This window comes from Rhipicephalus sanguineus, chromosome 2 (genome assembly GCF_013339695.2).
Source record: "Rhipicephalus sanguineus isolate Rsan-2018 chromosome 2, BIME_Rsan_1.4, whole genome shotgun sequence".
In the NCBI taxonomy this organism is placed as follows: Eukaryota; Metazoa; Arthropoda; class Arachnida; order Ixodida; family Ixodidae; genus Rhipicephalus; species Rhipicephalus sanguineus.
The window spans coordinates 91,976,634-91,997,123 of NC_051177.1; the positions used below are offsets into that span (position 1 = coordinate 91,976,634).

General features: G+C 46.0%; 1 protein-coding gene across 1 annotated transcript in view; it reads left to right on the forward strand.

The window, feature by feature from the left end:
- Window positions 1-20,490, forward strand: part of LOC119381739 (Down syndrome cell adhesion molecule-like protein Dscam2) — a 104,867-nt gene that overhangs the window by 263 nt on the left and 84,114 nt on the right. The window contains exons 2-3 of the mRNA XM_049412881.1: window positions 11,091-11,269; window positions 11,691-11,847. Of these exons, the coding sequence (XP_049268838.1) occupies window positions 11,091-11,269; window positions 11,691-11,847 (336 nt within the window). The remainder of the gene's footprint in view (window positions 1-11,090; window positions 11,270-11,690; window positions 11,848-20,490) is intronic.

Here is a 20,490-nt window from a genome sequence, read left to right on the forward strand (position 1 = left end):
CTTCCTTGCCCCGTATATCGGCAGTTCTGCTCTCCGCGCAGCTCCGGTCCTGAGAAAGAAGTCGGTGGTTCGATTCCCGTCGCAACGGGAAAATAGCGCGAAGGAAATTAGCGCAGCGGACGGTTTACTTATTCTCTATGAGAAAGCAGTGAAACAAAGTAAAGTGGAGGTTAAACAAAATAAAGGGAAATTAATATGGGCGACTAAGTGAAAGGAAAATGTAGTGAAAATGATTGCCCCAATTGCCCAAAGAACGGTGTAAGAGATTTTTTTGTATCCATTTCAATAAAAAAATAAATTCATGTTGTAGTGGTAGATTACCTACAGCATTGCTACATCATTTTATTCAAAGTAATAACAACAACAACAACAACAACAACAACAACACAACAACAACAACAACAACAACAACAATTCTGTGTCTTATACTACGTAGAAATGTCATCTTTCATGCCAGGTTCGAGCATCGTGGCTGTTCTTTTGCTCGGTGCCTTGATGTACTAAAGCGCAATCAAGATACACCTAAAAAACTTCACTTAAAATAAAAAAGAAGTCTAAGCAACCGACAAGGAATTCTCATTTCGTTGCTCACGAATGGCGAAGATTGTTTACGAGGAGAGACAATAAATCTCCGTTCAATTTTATTTTTCCGGTTTTGCCCCCGTGTCTAGGCGACCCGGAAGGATTCGACAGCGGTAAGCAGCGCGGGCGCCTGTCATGAGTTCTGACAGGCGTGGAAAGCTAAGCACACGTCGGCGGTGCCAATCCTCACCGCCGACTGACTTTGTGCGCTCGTATGTGCTTTGACTTATACGCTACTACTTCAGTCACTCTTTGTCGGTCCATGGCCGCGCTGGCTTTCACTTCTCGTCTCCTTGTCAAGCTACTGACTTTGCTTGTGCACTGTCACGCTCGACACGGATTTGCCAGCTTCGGCGTGTGCGGTGAACCGAAAGAAAGCCACGCTAAGGTCTTTTTTTTTCTTCTGTGCTACACAACTGACCTCAGTTCGCCGCTATGACCTGCTCGTTCCTGACGCGCCAGTCATTGCTCTGATGCGGAAAATCTGTTAAAGACCTTCAGGAAGCAGATCTTGAGCTGTCACTAAGGCGAGAGCATAGATGCCCCATCAAACACGAAAATTTAACCTCGGCGGTGGCAGCGTCAACGCGAGTGATGCACACAATCACCACGTGAAGACGTCATGACGTCACAGATCGCAAAAATTTGTGACGCCACCATGACGTCATCACATGACATCGTCGTTTGTCTAAGGTACGCCGATCCCGGAGGCACTGCAAAACCCAATGAGGTGAAGAAAGCTTGCATTGCCTGCGATCCCGGAGGCAGGGCAGACCCACGTAAGGGGCTGAAAGCTTCCGGGAGCGGGGTTGGGGTGGCGGGGTCAATACAATCGACTGAGTAGAAAAAGAAGAAGGCTTTCGCCTTCGAGTCGTCTTAGGGGAATGCGGAAGGAACTGTGTGAATTTTTGCATTCCGCGGCATCGGTCATTGTGACGAAGTCGTTGTCATCAATGCAGATCAGGCAGGACGAAAAAAAAAAGATTCTATTGGTGGGGAAGAATCCCGACGCTACCAATAAAGCAAGAAGAAACATTGAAAAAAAAATAATTAAAATATCTGTGGTCTAACGTCCCAAGACCACGATGTGGTTATGAGGGACGCCGTAGTGGAGGGCTCCGGAAATTTCCACCACCTGGGTTTCTTTAACGCATTGCAAAAAAATTCCGCACCTCGCACTAAGTCGCGCAAGGCTCGGTCACAGCTACGGCGGTAACAACAGAGCTGGTGGTCACCTAGCTGGACCTGGCTTGGCTTGCCTTTTACGCTCTCACCTTTCTCTTTACCGTAACCCTGTACTATACTATAAATAGCTGTGCTTGCTCTCGCCAAGAAATTTTTTTTTCGTCAGGAATTTCTATCTTTCTCTACCTTCTTTTTCTCTTTCTTTCCTTCTCTCTCTACTCATTCTCTCGCTCATCAGAGTTATCGCATTCCAACGGCGGAGAAATTGGCGCACGCGTTCAGGGAGCGAAGCGGAAGACGACAATGAAGAAGAGAGCGCGTGCCGGTTCATGATGATGGTAATTTTCTATCTACTACACACGGCAAACCTCGAGCATAACAGCTCTGCTGTAATAGGTGAAACGTGCGCAATCGAGTGTTAGTTTTTCGCGGTGGAAACATTCGCACCGGGTTATCGTTCGTACGACGTAGCTTCAGTATCACCTCTGCCGATTACGCGGCAACTTTAGTTCCGAGTGGAGCCCTGGTTCCCCGAAACATGATATGATAATTCTTATACGTAGAGCCCCAAGTATAGGCGCTTATATTCTCTTCAACGGAGCTCTTAAAAATCACTTCGAGACCTGCATAACGGAAGAAAAAAAAAAGAATATTCAGACACTACATTCGTGTCCTCGTTCACGTGCATGGGAGGCGGTCCGGAAGCAATCCTTGAAAAAAGAAAAAAACCTCCCTGTCCTTCCGTCTTTCCCTTCCTCCTCCTCCATGAAGAAGCGCTTGCTACGGTAGGACAGTTTAATATGTTTTTTTTTTCGTTGTGGAGTAGCTAGCGCAAAATACCTGCGCAACATCTGGCCGAGGAAGTTTTCCGGGAGTTCTTGGAAAAAATTTTCTTTCACCCCCCCCCCCCCCCCCCAAGCTCCTTCACCGCAAACCGAAAAATGCACGCATGGTCACGTCCGCGAAGCGCCAACCTGCGAAGAATGTGCTCGCTCGCACCGTCTTTCGAGTGATGAAAACGGGCAGAGAGGATTATATTTCTTTTTTCTTTTGCCTTCCTTGTATATGTGCCGTTTCCATATTTGCTTTCCTTCTTACGGAATACAAAGCAGAATTGAATTCTGTTCCAAACTCCTTGGTATGCCCGACGCTCAGCACCGTTCTTATTCGTTTGTGCAGCGAGGCAGCCGCAAACGTGTGTACTCTGCATCCGGATTTCACCGAGGACAGCTTAGGCGTCGAAGACGTTATTGGGTGTGCACGCGGATTGCTGATCGAGGCTGCGAGGAGATCGCGGGAAAAAAGATCAAACGCACAAATAAATGGACGCGTAAACAAACGGGACTTTATCGAGGGGCCAGTCATGAGCTGCACATCCGTCATAACGATGCGTGAGAAAATCCGCCCTAAGTTCTATTCTGTCGCGTTCCGTATGCCGATCGATGATATAAAATAAACTAGACTCTCTTGTGTAGCTGGCTGCGTGGAGTGTACGTCTTGATTTGGTTTTCCTGGTTGATGTTTGGGGCTTTCTTGATTCGGAGAACGTTGGAGATACAGGTTTCGAGCTGAAAATCTCAGGCACGATGCTTGTGGAAATTTCGGGACGGGGACAGATAGCCAGAATGAATATGGAATATATATATATATATATATATATATATATATATATATATATATATATATATATATATATATATATATATATATATATATATATATATATATATATATATATATATAAGCGGAGATCGCTGCGGACGTGTGCTGTTTGCCGTCAAGTGCTGATCATTCGTCGGTTAGGACTGCCAGTGCGCTTTCGAATCATCGCAGACAGCATGACAGTACGTGCTGTGGGTAGCAATGCTGAGTTCGCAGGGGAAAGCTTGCCGTGATGACTCAGTGGCTGTGGCTTTCTGGTTTTTCAATAATTAGAAAGAACTGCTTTAATAAATTTCTCTATTCCATTCAATACAAAAACACATGTCACGTAGACCACATGGACAGCGTTGCCGAGTCTCTACATACATACATACATGACACACACACACACACACACACACACACACACACACACACACACACACACACACACACACACACACACACACACACATACATACAGCTGAGATAAGCAGATGTCTCCGTCGGTAGGCGTGGCTTAGCTACTGCGCATGCGCGGCTTGGCCAGGTGGTGTGGTATCTAGTCGCTAGACGACGCGATGCTTTCTTCCTCTTTCTTTCTATCATTTTCTCTCTCTCTTATTCTTTGTCTATCTTTCGTTGATCTTCTCTCTTTTTTTTTCTTTCTGCATTTATCTCTATTTCTCTCTTTCTCATTCTTTCTATGTTGTGCTTTACTCTCCTCTCCTCGTCACCGTCACATCTCTCCTCCTCACGCTCACTTACCTTTCCAGCCCTCTTGCTACACAAGGCTATGCTATACTATAGCGTGACTGGATAGCCGAGTGAAAACAAATATATACCGTACAAAGAACAAAAAAAATAAAAAAATATAAAAAAATATAGTATGTACATAGGCAATAAAGAAAGAAAAAAGACTGGATAGCCGAGTGGTTAGGACGGTCGCCTTTGGATCGAGAATACGCGAGTTCGAATCCCGCCTCGTGAAAAAATCTTTTTTTGGGCAAGAACTTCTCTTTCTTTCTTTCTTTCTTTCTTTCTTTCTTTCTTTCTTTCTTTCTGTAATCGTTCTCTCACCTATAAGGGTTAATACAGGTCACGCCGTAGCGGCGAGTAGTGGTATTTGCCCAAATTCTGTGGCACATACCCGTTCATGATGATGATAGTTTTCGGGCACGACGACACATTTTACGCCGAGCTAGAACAGCTTCGCTGCTAAAAAGAAGTATCTGTTTTCTTGCGGTTCTCAAAATGCACCTCAAAAGCACGGAGAGATCCAGCGTAATCGTCTCTGTAGAGTCGCACACGCCAGGCATATGGAACTGCTCGGGCTGCGTCTCTCGAGCGCCGACACCGTCGAGCGAGTGACTCCTCCACGGTGTCCATCTCCGTCGCGAGGGTCTCGTGGCTTTGTCTCCTTCCGCACGGAATTCAAAACATCCTTTTGCTTCAGTTTACCGTAAAAAAAAAGGAACTATGCAAAAGACAAGTGAACGAGAAATACAGATAAGCGCTTAACGTCACCAACAGAAGTGACAGAAACGCCGAGCTAACCGGTTTATCATTTCTTTTTTGTTTTTCCTCTTATGTGGAAGTATGTATATTTAAAAAGAAAAATCTCGTTTTTCTGAGACAGAGAACTAAAGGAATAGAAAATATCTCCAGGAAACCGGAAGAGGGTGATGTAAAAATACCGCTGCTTTTTATTCACGCTCAGGTAAAAGGAAAGCATCGGTACACTGGTCAGTAATGCCAGCGTAGCAGATTTCTCTAAAATTGCCCGGTTTCAGAAAAGAAATAAAAATAATAAAAAAAAGAGTGCCACTACGAAGAGAGAAAACAACAGCTTCTCGACTCGGTGCCCGTTCACAAATGGATTCGTTTTTCGCTTGACGTGCTTTCGCTGATTGTGCTATCAATCTGTCTCAGCACCACGCCGTGCAAAGTGCTCCTTTTGTTATGTTTTGCATCTCGTAGGTTTCATTATGGACTGCGACGACGTAGTGCTGTGAAAGACACGGGGAACAATTTTCGAGTGAGCTAAGACCTTCCCCTTCTTGCTCGTGCGCCGTTTTTTCTCGGGAAATGTTAATGGCTGCTATTTCACTGACAGGTCGTCGTTACCGCTACTCTTTTGCCTTTCATTCTACACGTTGTTGAAACTGCCCCCTTTTTTCATTGTTTCGTTCACGGTAATTTCTTTTTTTTGTTGATCGATGGCTCAATTACTCGGTCCTGTATATTTTCACATAGACAAATATTTTCGAAGCCACATCTGCACCGGATGCGGTATTCGACAATATATTTTCTTTGCGTTAAAAACTGCTTGCCATTGTCTGGTCGCATTCGGTAATATACTCGCTAAGCTCTACATTGCGTTACCTTGTACTCTCGCGACCACTCGTAGCAAATGGGACTTCTTACTCTTTTGAGTGAATGCTGTTATCAGTATTCACTGTCATGTTTGTTTTGTGTGGCTCCTGAGGCGGTTACGGTGAAATGTAAAAAAAAAAAATTACCGAAAGCACCGCTAACGCTACTCCAACGGATTGAAACTCCGCATCACACACACACACACACACACACACACACACACACACACACACACACACACACACACACACACGCACACACACACACACACACACACACACACACACACACACACACACACACACACACACGCACACACACGTAGCTCATGACATTAGGATACAGGGCTCGTAACATTAGGATACAGTCGTCGTGGCGTTAAAGAATGATATTAGGGAAAACGACCGGCCAATGATAAAATACTTCTGCGAACCCGAAGCTTTGTGAAGGCGGATCCACATTGTACAGTGTGCTGTAGTTTCGCGGCTAGCTATGCGACTCTTTCAAAGGAATGAGTTGAACGCACTGCTTGACAGGGCCCGCATAATTACTCTGGGAAAGTCCCAGCCGCCCTGAGAAGTTCGCCTTGCGCACAACACACAGCTTTTGCAGAGCTCCGCGGTCGACACAAATTATGGCGACGCAAATTAAACGCGTTTGCGTACGTCGTGGAAGCGGGTTGTGACGCGGGATTCATTTAGGAGCCGTCTTCCCTAAATCCTGAGAAATCGTACTAATTATGTGTCGAGTGCGAACAGTGGCTGACGCCGTGTTCAGAGACCTCGGTAGTAATAGCGAGGATTTAAGCCTACGGCTCTAAGCACACTCGTGACAAAGACCTGGGCCGGCGTGTTTGTGGCAAGGATTAAGTGCATCTCAACAAAGCGCCAGCCGAATGCTTCCTGAGTCCGGGTTGAGACGCGGAAGCTCAGAATGTGAGGCCCACTATACGTCCCTGGTGACGTCGCTACGTGTTATAGGGACGCAGTTTTAAACAAACAAGGACAACCTATTTACGTACGCTGAGGGAGAAATGTGGTTTTAATGGCTAAATATAACACATCAGCTTTCGAGGTAAATGCTGATTTGAAGTACATTGCGCAGAGGGAAATTATATGCTTTGACGTACAATTACGCACGAAAACACTAATGGAAAAGCTAACTCGACATTACAGCGGCTAATTACTAAGCTCTAATTACTAAGGCTATTTGCTACGCTCACTGTTACGGCGCCATACATAATTTACACACACTTTACTCACAACTTGCTGCTCTGCGATCTTATAAAAAATTGGTACGTTCGTTGTCTGTGACACGAAAGTGTCTCTCGGGTGAACACCTTCGATAATTTCTTATTGAAACCTTACGGAAGGGGCAAGAAGCCTAGCATTGCTTTTAAGGCATGCGATACTGGAATGTAAGACCTGTGTTCGCAGGCCTTCACTTTCACGAGGCTTCTGTGGCATTGACTTGCTGCCTTCGTTATAAAAACATGCGCAGCATCAAAATCGAAGTAAATTTGCTGTTACGATAAACTTTCTGGATATAAAGTTTTTTGCAAACGCGGAACTTGGTGCCTCACGTAATAGTTAACAGAAGCCATAGAGCGAAACCGTCTTGCTTTTTTAATTGCGGCCGATTCGTGTTCGCGAGGTTGGTCGTCGCCATAACTTGTAGAGGACGAGAGCATACAAAGTGTAACTGTTATCTGTTAAGTATAACTGTTAACTGTTAAAGTGTAACTGTTAACTGTTGAAAGTGTAACCGAGGAGGGATTAGGCAGGGCTTGACTACTGACACAGCCAGCATGGTGGCTGGCTGAAATTCTCCTGCGAACAATTGCTCCTACGGCGTTTTTCGAAATTCTGACCGGGTTTTTTTTTCGAGACACTCCTCCCTGCGTGTCGTCAATGACCTCTTTTTTTATTATTGTTGCGATGGCAATTATATGTACACTCCAGGCGCAATTCTGCCGTCGACGTCGCCGTGAGGTTCCGTATAAAGTTCGACTCAGTAACAGCACCTAGCGCGTTGTATGTTCTATGTGCGAGTGAAAGCGTGAGAAGGCTGCCGACGATAGCAGCTCAAGCGGAGAGGAAACGCGGCGGCCGTCTCCGTCACGCGAAAGGCGCATGCAGGGGTCCTCGAGGGGTGGATACTTGACTGCGCCAGGTACTGTGTACTTTGACTGGTCGGACGCGCCGTATCTTCACAGGGAGCAGCAGAAGGCTCGTGCCTTTGTACGTCTTGTGCTTTCACCGCAAAGTTTGCGTTGAAGCTATAGACCACACGTAGGCCACTTCGCTCGCTGCAGCGGCCGCGTTTGCTAAAGGAGTGAGCTGCCAGCCAGAAAAGCCAAAGCAGGGGCTAGTTTAAGTAACAACTGTGACAGTTAGTTCGCGCTCGTCCTGTGTATACCCGTGCGTTCTGTTCATGCGTCCTGTTCTGCGTTTAAGCAGCGTCCTGCCAATGTCGAGCTGTGACAGTTAGTTCGCGCTCGCCCCGTGCGTGTTCTTTTGGTGCGTCTTTTGTGTTTGAGCAGCGCGCACCAAGTTTTAACTGATTGTCATTATTTGTGTGACATTCCAATTTGTTGCTATCGCATTCATTACTTCGCCCTTTCAATGAAACTGTGACTTTTTGGTTGAATCGATCTACAAGATTACGATTTTCCTTTCTCTGCTTCATTCTGCTTAGTTAATGGTGTACGGTTTCAGAACGGTGCTGAAGGAGATGGATGTGCTTATTCGTGACCTTTTTTTTCGCACGCCTCTACGGCAATATTAGCGGGGCACACGCAAGGGATAACAAGTTCTAGTACTGACTACGTAGCGTCTGTAGAACGGCGCGGCGTACGCAAGAACGCCACGTTTCACATTGAACGTATGTGCAGAAGTTCTACTCGTGCGCTCTACACGAAACGTGGCGTTATTACGTATGCAACGCCGTTAGCAACGCTACGTACGCGGTACCTAAATCTTGCTATTTTGACCTTTGACTGTCCCTGTTCTCACGCAGATTAGAGCGAGCGCGCTACAACGCCTAATTTTACCGCGCGAGAGGACCTTTCAATGAGTTGCTCGTAACGAACATAGAAAAAACGCCTCTTGCCAGCCTGCCCGCTCGCGTGCGCTAGCGTAGGCGTTGTTCAACGTTTAACAACTATAAAGGCGCCTCCTGGGAAATATTCCCCAAAACGAGCATTTCTTTTCATCAAAGTTTTCGGCAAGCTTTAATTCACCGCCATCTACAAGAACGTACGTAGAAGCCCGTGCTTTTCATCATTTTGTAAAGCACCGTACGCACTGGCTTTTCGCGCCACACTTCTATACGTATACTGGAATGTGAACGATGCTATGTAAATAGCTCGCGCTGCTGCAGAACGCAGGTGCGCTTGCTTCCCTTGGCCGAAGCAGCGAGTGCTGCCGCCCTGGCTTTCTACTGTTCAGAGCAGCCACGAGCGATGCTCCAGCAGGCAACAGGGGCCCCGATTCGTCGTAGCTAATGAGATATTTTCTTGCTTTTCTTCGCCCCAAGCAGCGCAGGAGCAAAGGGCAGCTCGCGTGGAACGCCACTGCCTATAGTTGTGTCGCTGCTCCCAAGTGGCTTTGTTTTCCGCCACACGCTCCGAGAAAGCTGCTTTCGACGTAAACGGTTCGTTAAACTCCAATTGAGCAACATCGGCTCTTCTTGTTTCTCTTCTGCTCCACATCAATTACGTGGCCGCCGCGAATCCGTAACGGCGCTGAAGCAAGGTCGCCGCGTATCGATACCCATAGAACTAGAGATTGAATAATTAGTCGATATCGTGTCAAATCGGGCCTCTCTCGCGAGTCCTTTGTGCACATAGCGCTTTACTGGCGTGTCCGATTAGAGATACGGAGTGTTTCCCTCAGAAGTCTTGCGTCCTTGAGACTGAAAGGGCTTGGCATAGATTTGAGGAACATAGGAGAATAAACAAATGGAACGGCCCGGCAGCAATTCTGTCTCAAGAAAGAGCTGCGCAGCACTGTATGGAAGCGATTATTCGCAATTTGAAGATTCTTTTTACGTTTATTACTCAAGGATCGCAACATTCGCAGTAAAGATTAGTTCAAGAAGTCGGTAACCTTTTAAAACAATAGTTACTCGACGGGGGAAAAATTGTTTCTGTTTGGCCGTAACTACCAAGGAGGTTTATTTTTGGTAACTACAAATGCTATTCCTGACTTGGGCCCAGAATCTATAGATAGCTATTTAACCGAATACGTGAACGCCAGTAGTTCTTTGAGGCTTTGTCACGAAATGTGAGCTCTACTATTTGCCGCGTTGTACGTGTCACCGTTACATGCATTTCTTCCGACTGTTAATCATCAAATACGACTGAGGATGTTGCTCACTTGAACTGGTCGTCCTCTGTCTGGTTGCCTATCTCTCTATAGTCTTCACCATCACGTGGCAAGATATTGGTGAGTCCGCTTCTAAGCAGGCAGTTTTGAAAGTCGTCTATGGAACATCTTTACAGGCGTACCAGAGGAGATCTGTCTTCCTTCCTCACATATTCTAGTTCCTTCGTATCGATCACAAAGCAGTTTCAGTGTCGTGTTCTTACTGTGCTGGAGTCCTTCTTAAACGCCACAACCTTAGCGCGGCAGGAGGCATAAGGTTAAGAGGGGTAATAGGACGAGCTGTGCCGACACTTCGCGAAAGTTCAAAGCATGGATAGAGAGAAAAAGAGGAATGATGGTGATGGGAGGCAGAGAAGTTACTCGGACGATAAAAATCCTGCTTACTGCCCTAACCAACGGTTGGATAATGGGAGAAAGAAAGAATAAAATACAAACGGAGAGGAAAAGTACAAGCAAGAGCAAAAGCTGGGGTGACATATATTGCTAGAATCCTCCCTGAGCGAAATTGGCTTTGGTGATGCCCTTGCGTGTTCACGGGTGCAGAATGCTATCCGTAACAAGGTGCGCTTTACCATGGGCGTCCGTAGGGGGGTGCAAGGGGGGGCGGCTGCCCCCCCCCCCCCCTGGAATTTCGGATAATATCTTTCTATGCAGTAGCAATAGGCTGCACACGCGTTCGTTAGCACACAAAAGGTCCGCATATCCGTGTGAAAAGGCCTTCAGGATTGCCACCCAACCTTGCACTTTATTACATATTATTGACTAACCTTGCCGGTCAAGTCACGGTAGTGAACCCCCTCCCCCCCATGGATGCACCCCCCTCGAAAAATTTCTGCGGACGCCCTTGCGCTTTACTAATCGATTCAATGCGATGATTATACTTTAATAATGTAAGCCGCTCGCTGTCTTCCTACGCAGGCGATACACTTAGTGAAGTTCACCGCGGGGAACACGGAAGCGGGCCCCGACTGGTGTTGGAACCACAGAGCGTGGTGCGCTTTTCGAGCGAGACGGGTGCCGTGCTGCCCTGCTCGGCCGAGGGTCGTCCCGTTCCCGCCATCGCGTGGGAGATGGCCGACGGGGGTCCAGCCAACGACGTGAGTACAAGTTTCTCAAACGGAGATTTCTCGGTGATATCAATAGCAACTGCAAGTGTTCACGTGCCGACGCAGACCTCGCGTGTATGCTCACTGCGATGCCCAACATCCTGCCATTGTTACAATAGAAAGAGGTGGTTCTTCTGGAAGTGGAAAGAAGGTACTGTCTTCTGCAGCCCTTGCGATGGACCATCAGGCCCTTGATGGTTTCGTCGTTGATCTTTTCTTCCTGCGTCTTTTCTTGGCTTGTCGAATGACCTCCCTAAGGCGAGCCGCTCTGGTTTTACCAATCGGTAATTTACTAGTAAAACTACATGTATTGCATCTCGTTCTCCCATGCTTGATGTTATGTTTATTTTGGTGGTGTCGCCTGCTCAACTCCGTGTTCTGGTTTGTTTGGGATCACGTAATCACGCTGCAGATATCGGGCCTCAGAGAGACCCGCCCGGACGGATCTCTCGTGCTGCGGTCTTTCGGTCCTTCCTTGTTCAGGCCAGAGATTCACTCGGCCACGTACCGCTGCGTGGCCTCCAACGCCCTGGGCCTGGTCAAAAGCCGCCTCGTCCACGTTCGGGGAGGTGAGTGCGAATGTCATTTAGAAACATAGTGGAGACCGCGGCCCTTGCCAGTCGCCCCTTATCGAAATTCTCGACTCTTTCCTTTGTGGGTTTGGTTGGCATTATATACGCACCAAACCGAAACAATTTTTTTATTATTGTTATATAGTGTTTAGGAGACGTTAGCGCTTTTGTATAGCGCGGGGCACTCATTGTCTAGGATGCGTTAATATCACAGCAATGGAAAGAAAAAAATACATAGAAGAGCAGTTAGGCAGAGCTCATGTAAATCAATTCCCAGAACAACAACAAAAAAAACACTAAATACAGTAACAACTTGATGTGGGCTAGTTGGTTCATAATTAGAACAAATAAAGTAACAGCGCGAATGAAACAAGGACGACAAAGGAACGAAGACCACGGGACAAGCGCTGACTGCCAACTGAATGTTTATTTCAAGAAAAACCAACCTTTTATACATTCTCAGAATGAACATGCGCACAACAAACACTCGCTACTCACACTCTCAATCGTTCTTTTAAGAAGTTTATTTCTCTCTCCGAGAGTAGAAGAGAGGGCGAACTGATACACTTATCACCTTCGTTATGGATCCAAAAGGCCTCTAAAATTTCCCTTTCCTTCTTAGATTTTCCATTTCCTATAAATTTCGTTTTTTCAAACATGGGAACACATGCGCACTTCTTACAATGGTCAACTAAATGACTGCCGTATCCATTTTTTACATTATTGCAGTGCTGACGCGCGCGATCGTTGAAACATTGTCCAGTCTGACCTATATAAACTTTTCCACAACTCATGGGAATCAGATAAACCACATCACTCGTGCATTCACTGAAGCGGGTTCTGTGTTTAGTGGAGCATGCGGGAGGCTTGTTTCTTGGTTTCATGCTTGCAAATTTATAGGAAATGGGAAATCTAAGAAGGAAAGGGAAATTTTAGAGGCCTTTTGAATCCATAACGAAGGTGATAAGTGTATCAGTTCGCCCTCTCTTCTACTCTCGGAGAGAGAAATAAACTTCTTGAAAGAAAGATTGAGAGTGTGAGTAGCGAGTGTTTGTTGTGCGCATGTTCATTCTGAGAATGTATAAAAGGCTGGTTTTTCTTGAAATAAACATTCAGTTGGCAGTCAGCGCTTGTCCCGTGGTCTTCGTTCCTTTGTCGTCCTTGTTTCATTCGCGCTGTTACTTTATTTGTTCTAACTAAATACAACCTCGTCGCATAACACTGTCGTTCACTTAAAGGGACTGTCTACCGTCCTTCATCGCTTTTCTGTTTTGTACCGCAATAGAAAGCGTACCGTCTGAAGTGTCCAACCTTGCAGCGGTTTCTCTGGAAAGCGAGTAGAAATTTTTAAAACAGAATTTTTCGATCTGCGTTCGGTCTTCTTCCATTATGGCGTGAAATATTCCCACAACACTGCTTGGTGGTGTGATGAGTGAGTGCGCGAACAATGCGGGCGTCATGTATTCGGTGCTGTGTCTTGGTGTTGGTGGCGCAAGGGCTCCAAACGCGGTGGGTGATGCTACAGAAGCACCGCGCAACGGACACGTGCGACACGTCAAAGAGGAAGACGTCGGCGGGGCACGGCACGTGTGGCCGCCGCCAATAGGAAGATGGCACGGCAGACGGGTGAGAAGAGGAAGAGGAGGATATAGAAGGCAGCGAGTCGGACTCGGACAGCTCGGACGAGACGCTGGTGTCAGGGTCTGTGCCGTCGGGTTTCGGACTCGAGCACAAAGGGCCCGACAGCGTCTACCTCCAGACGTCCTCGGAGACGGTAAAACCTTGGAATTGGTCGTTCCCATTGTCCGAGCAGCGGATCCGGGCAGCTGAACCACCGTGGAGCGCAGAAATCACCGTCCCGGCTGCCGAGAGGACTCCTGCTGCCCCGAGAGGACTCCTTCTTTCCCGTGTGTGCGATAAAGTTAATTTTTTGTGTGTTTGAAAATGGCTTATTTCCTTTTCCGGTCAGAGGCCTTGCCTTAATAAAACAAGCTCAAAGCACTAAACCTGCATAACAGTGGACGCGATGACGATTGTAGTGCCGGTGAAAATTAAAAACGAAAGCACATGTGATTTCTGTAGGATTACTTTATTTTCGCTGAACCCTATTGTAATGAATGTAACAGTCGTTTTCAGCGTGCTAGCGGTTAACTGAAGCCTTATTACACGATTACAGAACACTTGTTTTGCTGTAATCGCAGTCTATGTGCTTATTTTAACACTGCTGCAGCAATCCAAGCCAAGTCGATTCATCAACAAGAGACAATAAATGCGCACCTTCACAGCGCAGAACATGTGAGACATCCTAACAACAATACAGCAGCACAATACGACCAGCGCGGAGAGCCGCATGGCATAGCGCATGAGTTGAAGCAGACGAAATCGAAGACGGCGCCGCAAGCAGCGCCACCGGGCGCCTTTTTGGATGCGCGAGAAAAAAAAAGCAAGAACATTACTCTTTGACGCAATCGAAAGGTGCCTCAAGTGCGTAAAATACAATTTCAAGTTATATATGTTTGTTTTTAATCAAAATGAGTCTAGCTGCGAGGATTTCTTGTCATACCAGTAGATTGAACCGCATCGCCGTTGGGTGACGCTAGCGGTCATTCTTCCGCGATTTTCAACATCAAATTAAAAAAAAAATAATTATTTTTTTTATGGGGCAAAGGCATGCTCGTTGCCGCCGGTGTGACGAACGATCTTCCCATTTTCACCACAATTAGAAAAAAATTTTCAGAGCGGTAATGTAGTTATACGAACATCGTATATTATGTAAATAACAACGCCCAGTCACACACCAGCACTGAAGTTGGCAAAGTCCACACTAAATCAGTTTACACTGATAACGCATTATTGATAGGCACTTCTGGTCGAGCGCTGTTTTTCTTTATTATTAAATGTATGTAAGGAGAGGTTGGTGCCAATGCGTGGCGCCGGCTACTGCTCTTGCGCAATAGCTGTCGTCGCGTTGTAGCAAACTAACACAAGAGTATACAAAGACACATAGTACAACACTCACGCACTCACTCCAAGTTCTTCAGTACAAAATTGCGTCAACGCAACACAAAGGTTGACAAAACGCAAGTATTCACGCAATTGAAATGACCACGCACAACATAAAAGTTCGCTTAAATGTTGTCGTATAGCCGATCATAAGTCACTTGGGAATTGTCTCTTAAGTGCCGCATTGTAACTGCAACAATTATGCTTTCACCAAGAATTATCTGCTAAAACGAAAATACGACAGTCGTGTAGCCAGACATATCTGTTGACAAAAACGCGAAGAAAAATTTTATCAGGTTTGGTACCTTTGCGATATTTCTGATTCCTCTAAAAAAATTGGACTACTGCGTGCGCAGCAATGCTTTAAAAATTTCCTCTTGGCCATGGGCCCAAAATTTTCGCTATTGATGTTCAGATAAATAGTCGAGCGCTTAGTTCCGCTTTTCCGAATATCCAGAAAGAAGTCTTCTAAAAAAAGAAATCGACGGTTTTGCTTCAAGTTTAGAGTTACATTGGATACATATGATACCGGTGCATAATCTAATTTAGGATAAGGGCCTATTAACTGTCTGGATAATTAATGAGAATTGATTACTTGAGTTCACTGATAGATCAGTGAGCAGCTGGGATTGTTGAGGCATCTGGCGGAGCAGTTCTCAACCACGCGCGTGCTTCTACGAGGCCTCCGAGATCCGCTTTGGCAGAGCACGATGCACAAAGTCAACCCAGTGAATACACCAGGCCACACGAACACCGACGTGCGAGTACCACTGCCAGACGCCTAAGTCAAAGGTGAGGGTCATCTCCGAATCTTAAGTGCGTAGCAATTTTGGGTCCCGGCTTGTCGTCGATCCACGGATCTCATGTGGCGTGGTCACGCTCACCGTAAGGCGCTCATTACAGGTCTTAATAAGGCTAGCGATGCTCAAAACAGGGTTAAAATGAACGAACAATGTGTAAAATAATACAATTAGCAGAAATAGTCAAGAAGTAATCGCATCAATTAACTCAAGATCGATAAATACGTTTCGGAAACATTCGGCTGACTCCGGCGCCGCGCTAGAGAGGGCGCCACTGCCTCGCAGAGCACACGATTTCTCCTCTCACCGGCTCTCTACGGCGCTAGATCTGAAGGGGGAAACAACATGACGGAACTCGCTGCAGACGACACGTATCTCAACTGCCGTAACAAGCAGGAAGTCGATAAAGAGCAGCACAAAGTAGCGCACGTGTCGCACACCGAGTTTGCGAATCTCCCTAACCAGATTCTGCTCGTGCTGGGGAAACCCTACATGCTTATCTCAAACATTGACGCCAACGACGTTTTGGTAAACGGAGCGGGAATCGCTGGGTGCCCGCATGTGCTACAGACTTCCTCAGCTTTCGCAATAGTGGAGCTACATTTTTTTTCGCCTTATTCTTTTCCTGCCAACTTCTCCTCCCAGTGCAGGGTAGCAAATCGGATGCAGCCTGGTCTGCAACTCCCCCGCATCGACTTTATATTTTGTTTCTCTTTCTTTTCATTCTTGTTATCTTAAAATTTTCATGCGTCGACTAAAACTCGAAATTTCTTTGTGCTTTACTTGGCTTCGTCACCTGTTGGTTTCACGTAGTCGGCGTTAAGGAAAAAAAAAACGGGCCTTTTCGATCAGTAGCCCCGCCACGGTGGCCTAGTGGTTATGGCGCTCGACTGCTGACCCGCAGGTCGCGGGATCGAATCCCGGCCGCGGCGGCTGCATTTTCGATGGAGGCAAGAATGTTTGAGGCCCGTGTACTTAGATTCAGGTGCACGTTAAAGAACCCCAGGAGGCCGAAATTTCCGGAGCCCTCCACTACGGCGTCTCTCATAATCATATCGTGGTTTTGGGACGTTAAACCCCAGATATTATTTATTATTAACGCGATAGCGTTAAAGAGCTCGTATCGCAGAAATTCCGTCGTCGGCGTCGGCGCCTTTGGTTGTGAGCGAAAAATCATCATCTTGTCCGTGACCGAAAAATCGAAAAAGCTGCAAATAAAATAAATATTAAAAATGTTGGGTCCGAGTGAGAATCGAACCCAGGCCGTCTGCGTGGCAAGCAGGTGTTCTACCACACAGCCACGCCTCTGCTTGGAGCTGCACTGAAAGTAACTTTGATGCTTACCAAAAATACGCGTCCTCTATACAGGTGTCACAGTACGAGATGTAATATGGCAGTAACATTGCGTGGTACAAGCGTACATTGCCATCGGGCGTCACACCACGTCAGTATCATAACGACTTCGTGGTTTAAAGATCGCCACCCATTACAAAAGGCACACACATTACTGCGCGTATTCCCTTAAGACCACGTAGTGGGTGCATCGCAGCTTCGAAAAAGGTTCTCGCGCATAATTGCTCCTGGTTTAAAGCATGCTACCCATTACATAAGCCACACACCTTATTGCGCACATTCTGTCAAACACTCGTAGTGTTCGAAGTGCGCACTAGGGGCAGGATATTGCTATCGCGTTCAACTCTTAAAGGCGAAGCTTAAGCGTCCCCGAATTTTGCATTGGCGCTTTTTTGTATCAGTCACACTTGGTACCGTTTAAGATCCATTAGATGTGGCATATGCGAAAGTACGTGTTACCTATCACTTTTCTTGTTTCTGTCAAGTTTCGGGAAGGCATATAACTCGTTCACGAAAGGCTTCAGGTATACGACGCGGTCACGTTACGGCAACATTTATTAAATTCGGCCTTGTTCGCATAATTACGCGCTCAACAGAGTAGAATGAAAGTGCAGCACTTGCTTCAGTAGACGTTACCCTTCGTTCGCGACAAAATAAAACTAAGTCGCAAACTTGTCTGCGCCGTAGCTTCCCGTTTAAAAAAGCTGCATACAGATAAGGCGAAAAACTGGAAACTTGATAACGATCGCCTTGAAAAGAACAGGCTTTCTTTTTTTTTGCTTTCAAAGACTCAACAAGCCAAGCACCCTTTACGCAGCGATCAAAAACTCCGAAACACGGACTTCGTTTTCATATTGCTCCCGTCCCGTTTTGAGCCAGTTTATAGTTCCGTACAACGTAAACTTAAAATGCGGCGTTTACATTCTCGTCTACAGGGAAGCAAGTCGCGGCGCATTGGCGGGTACCTCATATACGAAAACCTGTTTGATTGATAGGCGCCAATGCTTGCGCATTCTTTACCTCTCACGATCGAGAAATAGATTTTTTAATAGCGCGGTCGTTGGGGGAGGGGGGGAATATTAAACGAGCGAAGACGCGGGCGGTTCCTCTGGAATTTCGCGCCATTTCTTAGTACGTCGCTGTGGTTTATTGATTGCGCTGTCTAGGAAGAAGCCGCAAAGTATCGCGACAGAATGCGCGAAGCGAAGAATCGAGAGCGCACTTTTTTTGTTTGTTTGGAGAAGTTGTGTTAGTGCAACGCGGGCAGAAATTTCAAACTATATATTTTGCTCCACAAAGCATCCCCTACCCGCGGCCCCTCTTCATTTTTTTTTCTTTCTTTACGGTAACACTCCCGAATATTTTTCTATACCGAAAAAGCTGAAAAACATCTCGCGGGAATATATTTCCGGCGCAAGAACGCATCGAGCTACCGTTGCTCCAATCGCATAAATTTTCGCCCTTATCCGATGAACTTTTGTGGAAGAAGTGCGGAAAGCTGTAACGATAGAGGAAATGGGTTTTTCAGTTCAGATTGGAACATCGTCGTTGGAAGAACTTAAAATGAAAAATCATGGAGGGAAAAAAGAAGAATCCTGCATGTATGTACAGAACAAGAATGCCTGCAATCCTATTCAGGAGAAAAATTTTATCAGTCCAGTAGAACAGGATGAAAGATAGGCGCAATATGCGCTCTTTTCAGCTTTAAAAGTCTCAGATACGATTAACTTTGGCTGCCTGATTTCGCCGACTACTACTCAGTAAAATTTTGTGTCGGTCAGTTCACGAAACAGGGGTACTTCTTTCTTTCTTTCTTTCTTTCTTTCTTTCTTTCTTTCTTTCTTTCTTTCTTTCTTTCTTTCTTTCTTTCTTTCTTTCTTTCTTTCTTTCTTTCTTTCTCTGTTTTTGCCTCCAGCTTCAACTTTTAATCGCGGAAATGTTGGCATACGAGGCTTTGGTGAACGCCGGGCTACGTCTCTCAACCTTTCCGTGCCTTGCTTTATGCGCCGCGTTTACCTGTCGTGTTGATGCCAGGTAACGTTACTCAGTGTGCTAATTCACGAACACGCTGATCAAGATAACGGCAATAGTTTGTTTCTAAATGTCTGGCGTAGTGAACAACAGTTGCCAACACGGTGACTTCCGTGAAACCTCGCTCACAGGGGTACCTGGAGCCGAATTCACAGACATTTCCGTTCGTGTGAGTGATGTTCGCTAGCTTCACATATGTGTCCAGCATGAGTGTTGGCTCAAGTTTTCTCTTACGAAAGGTTCTTACGTAAGAGCTTCTTGGGAATTCGTGGCCTAGTTCAGCGTTTGATATACCGAAGTGCGACCGCTTCAGAACTATAGTTTTTGTACAAAATGAATAAGATCATTTCGGGTACGCTCTTCTGAGAGTGGTCCCGCACGCGTTGTCTCTCCGGTATTTGCGCTGAGGGCACATAGCAATTAAAAAATCTCGAAAGGACGTTACTATAGACCAGTTTTGTGCTAGTTTTGCTTATGAGCGCACATTCTGAACGGGCTAACATATGAGAGTGAAGCCATGGACGATGTTGTTTACTTTATTTATGCAGTTCTTCGCGGCCAGAGGATTTCTGGACTAAGGGACCCTCCCGCCTAAAGTGACCCCAAGCTTAAGAGCTCGGGGACACTGTTTTCGCAAATTAAAAGTTTATTTCATCATCATCTTGCACTTGCCTAACTTTAGCTACCAAGAGTCTAAGGGAACCTGCGGCAAATAAGTGAAGATCAGAAAAAAAAAAAAAAAAAACTCGGAACGACTTTGGAAGCTAAACTTCCCTGGATGCCTTTCTGTATATGCACTCTAAACACTAAGCACATTGTGTTCATACATATATAAAAAAAAAACTTCTTGCGTTTTAATAGCATGTGAGCGAAAAATGTCGGCTAATCGTGACATCAAACGTGAAGGTGGCCGTTCAAGAAGAGTTAATTTGCGTGTGAAAATTTTTGTGAGTTAGACACTAACGGCCGAATTCACGAGAAGTACATACTCTAGAATAGTTGTCAAGGGCCAACTTCAACCAACACCGACGCTAGTCATATTACTAGCAAAGGCAGACTAGCCAGTAAGAAAATATTTCTCACGAACATAACACCATGGCATAGGTGACTGGCCAAAGCCAAGGTATTGTATTGTATATTTTGACCGGCCAAATGCAGTAATTAAGTGTTCACCCAGGTACGTCATCTTGCGTCTTCGATGTTCTCGCAAATCTGTATTGTTCACCGTCGTGGCTGCGCACTTCGCACGTGAACTATACAGATTATTTGTGCCTGGCTCGCGATGCTGTCAGGGAAATCTGTTTCCTGTTCGTCCTTGTCTGTTATATACGGGGCGGGACTCTCTCAAAGCCTTCCTAGGCACCAACAACAACAAAGTTTTTGCGAGCAAACAAACCCAAGCCTCCCCAAGCAGGCAAGAAAAAAAGAGAAAAAAATAGTAAAACGTCATTGC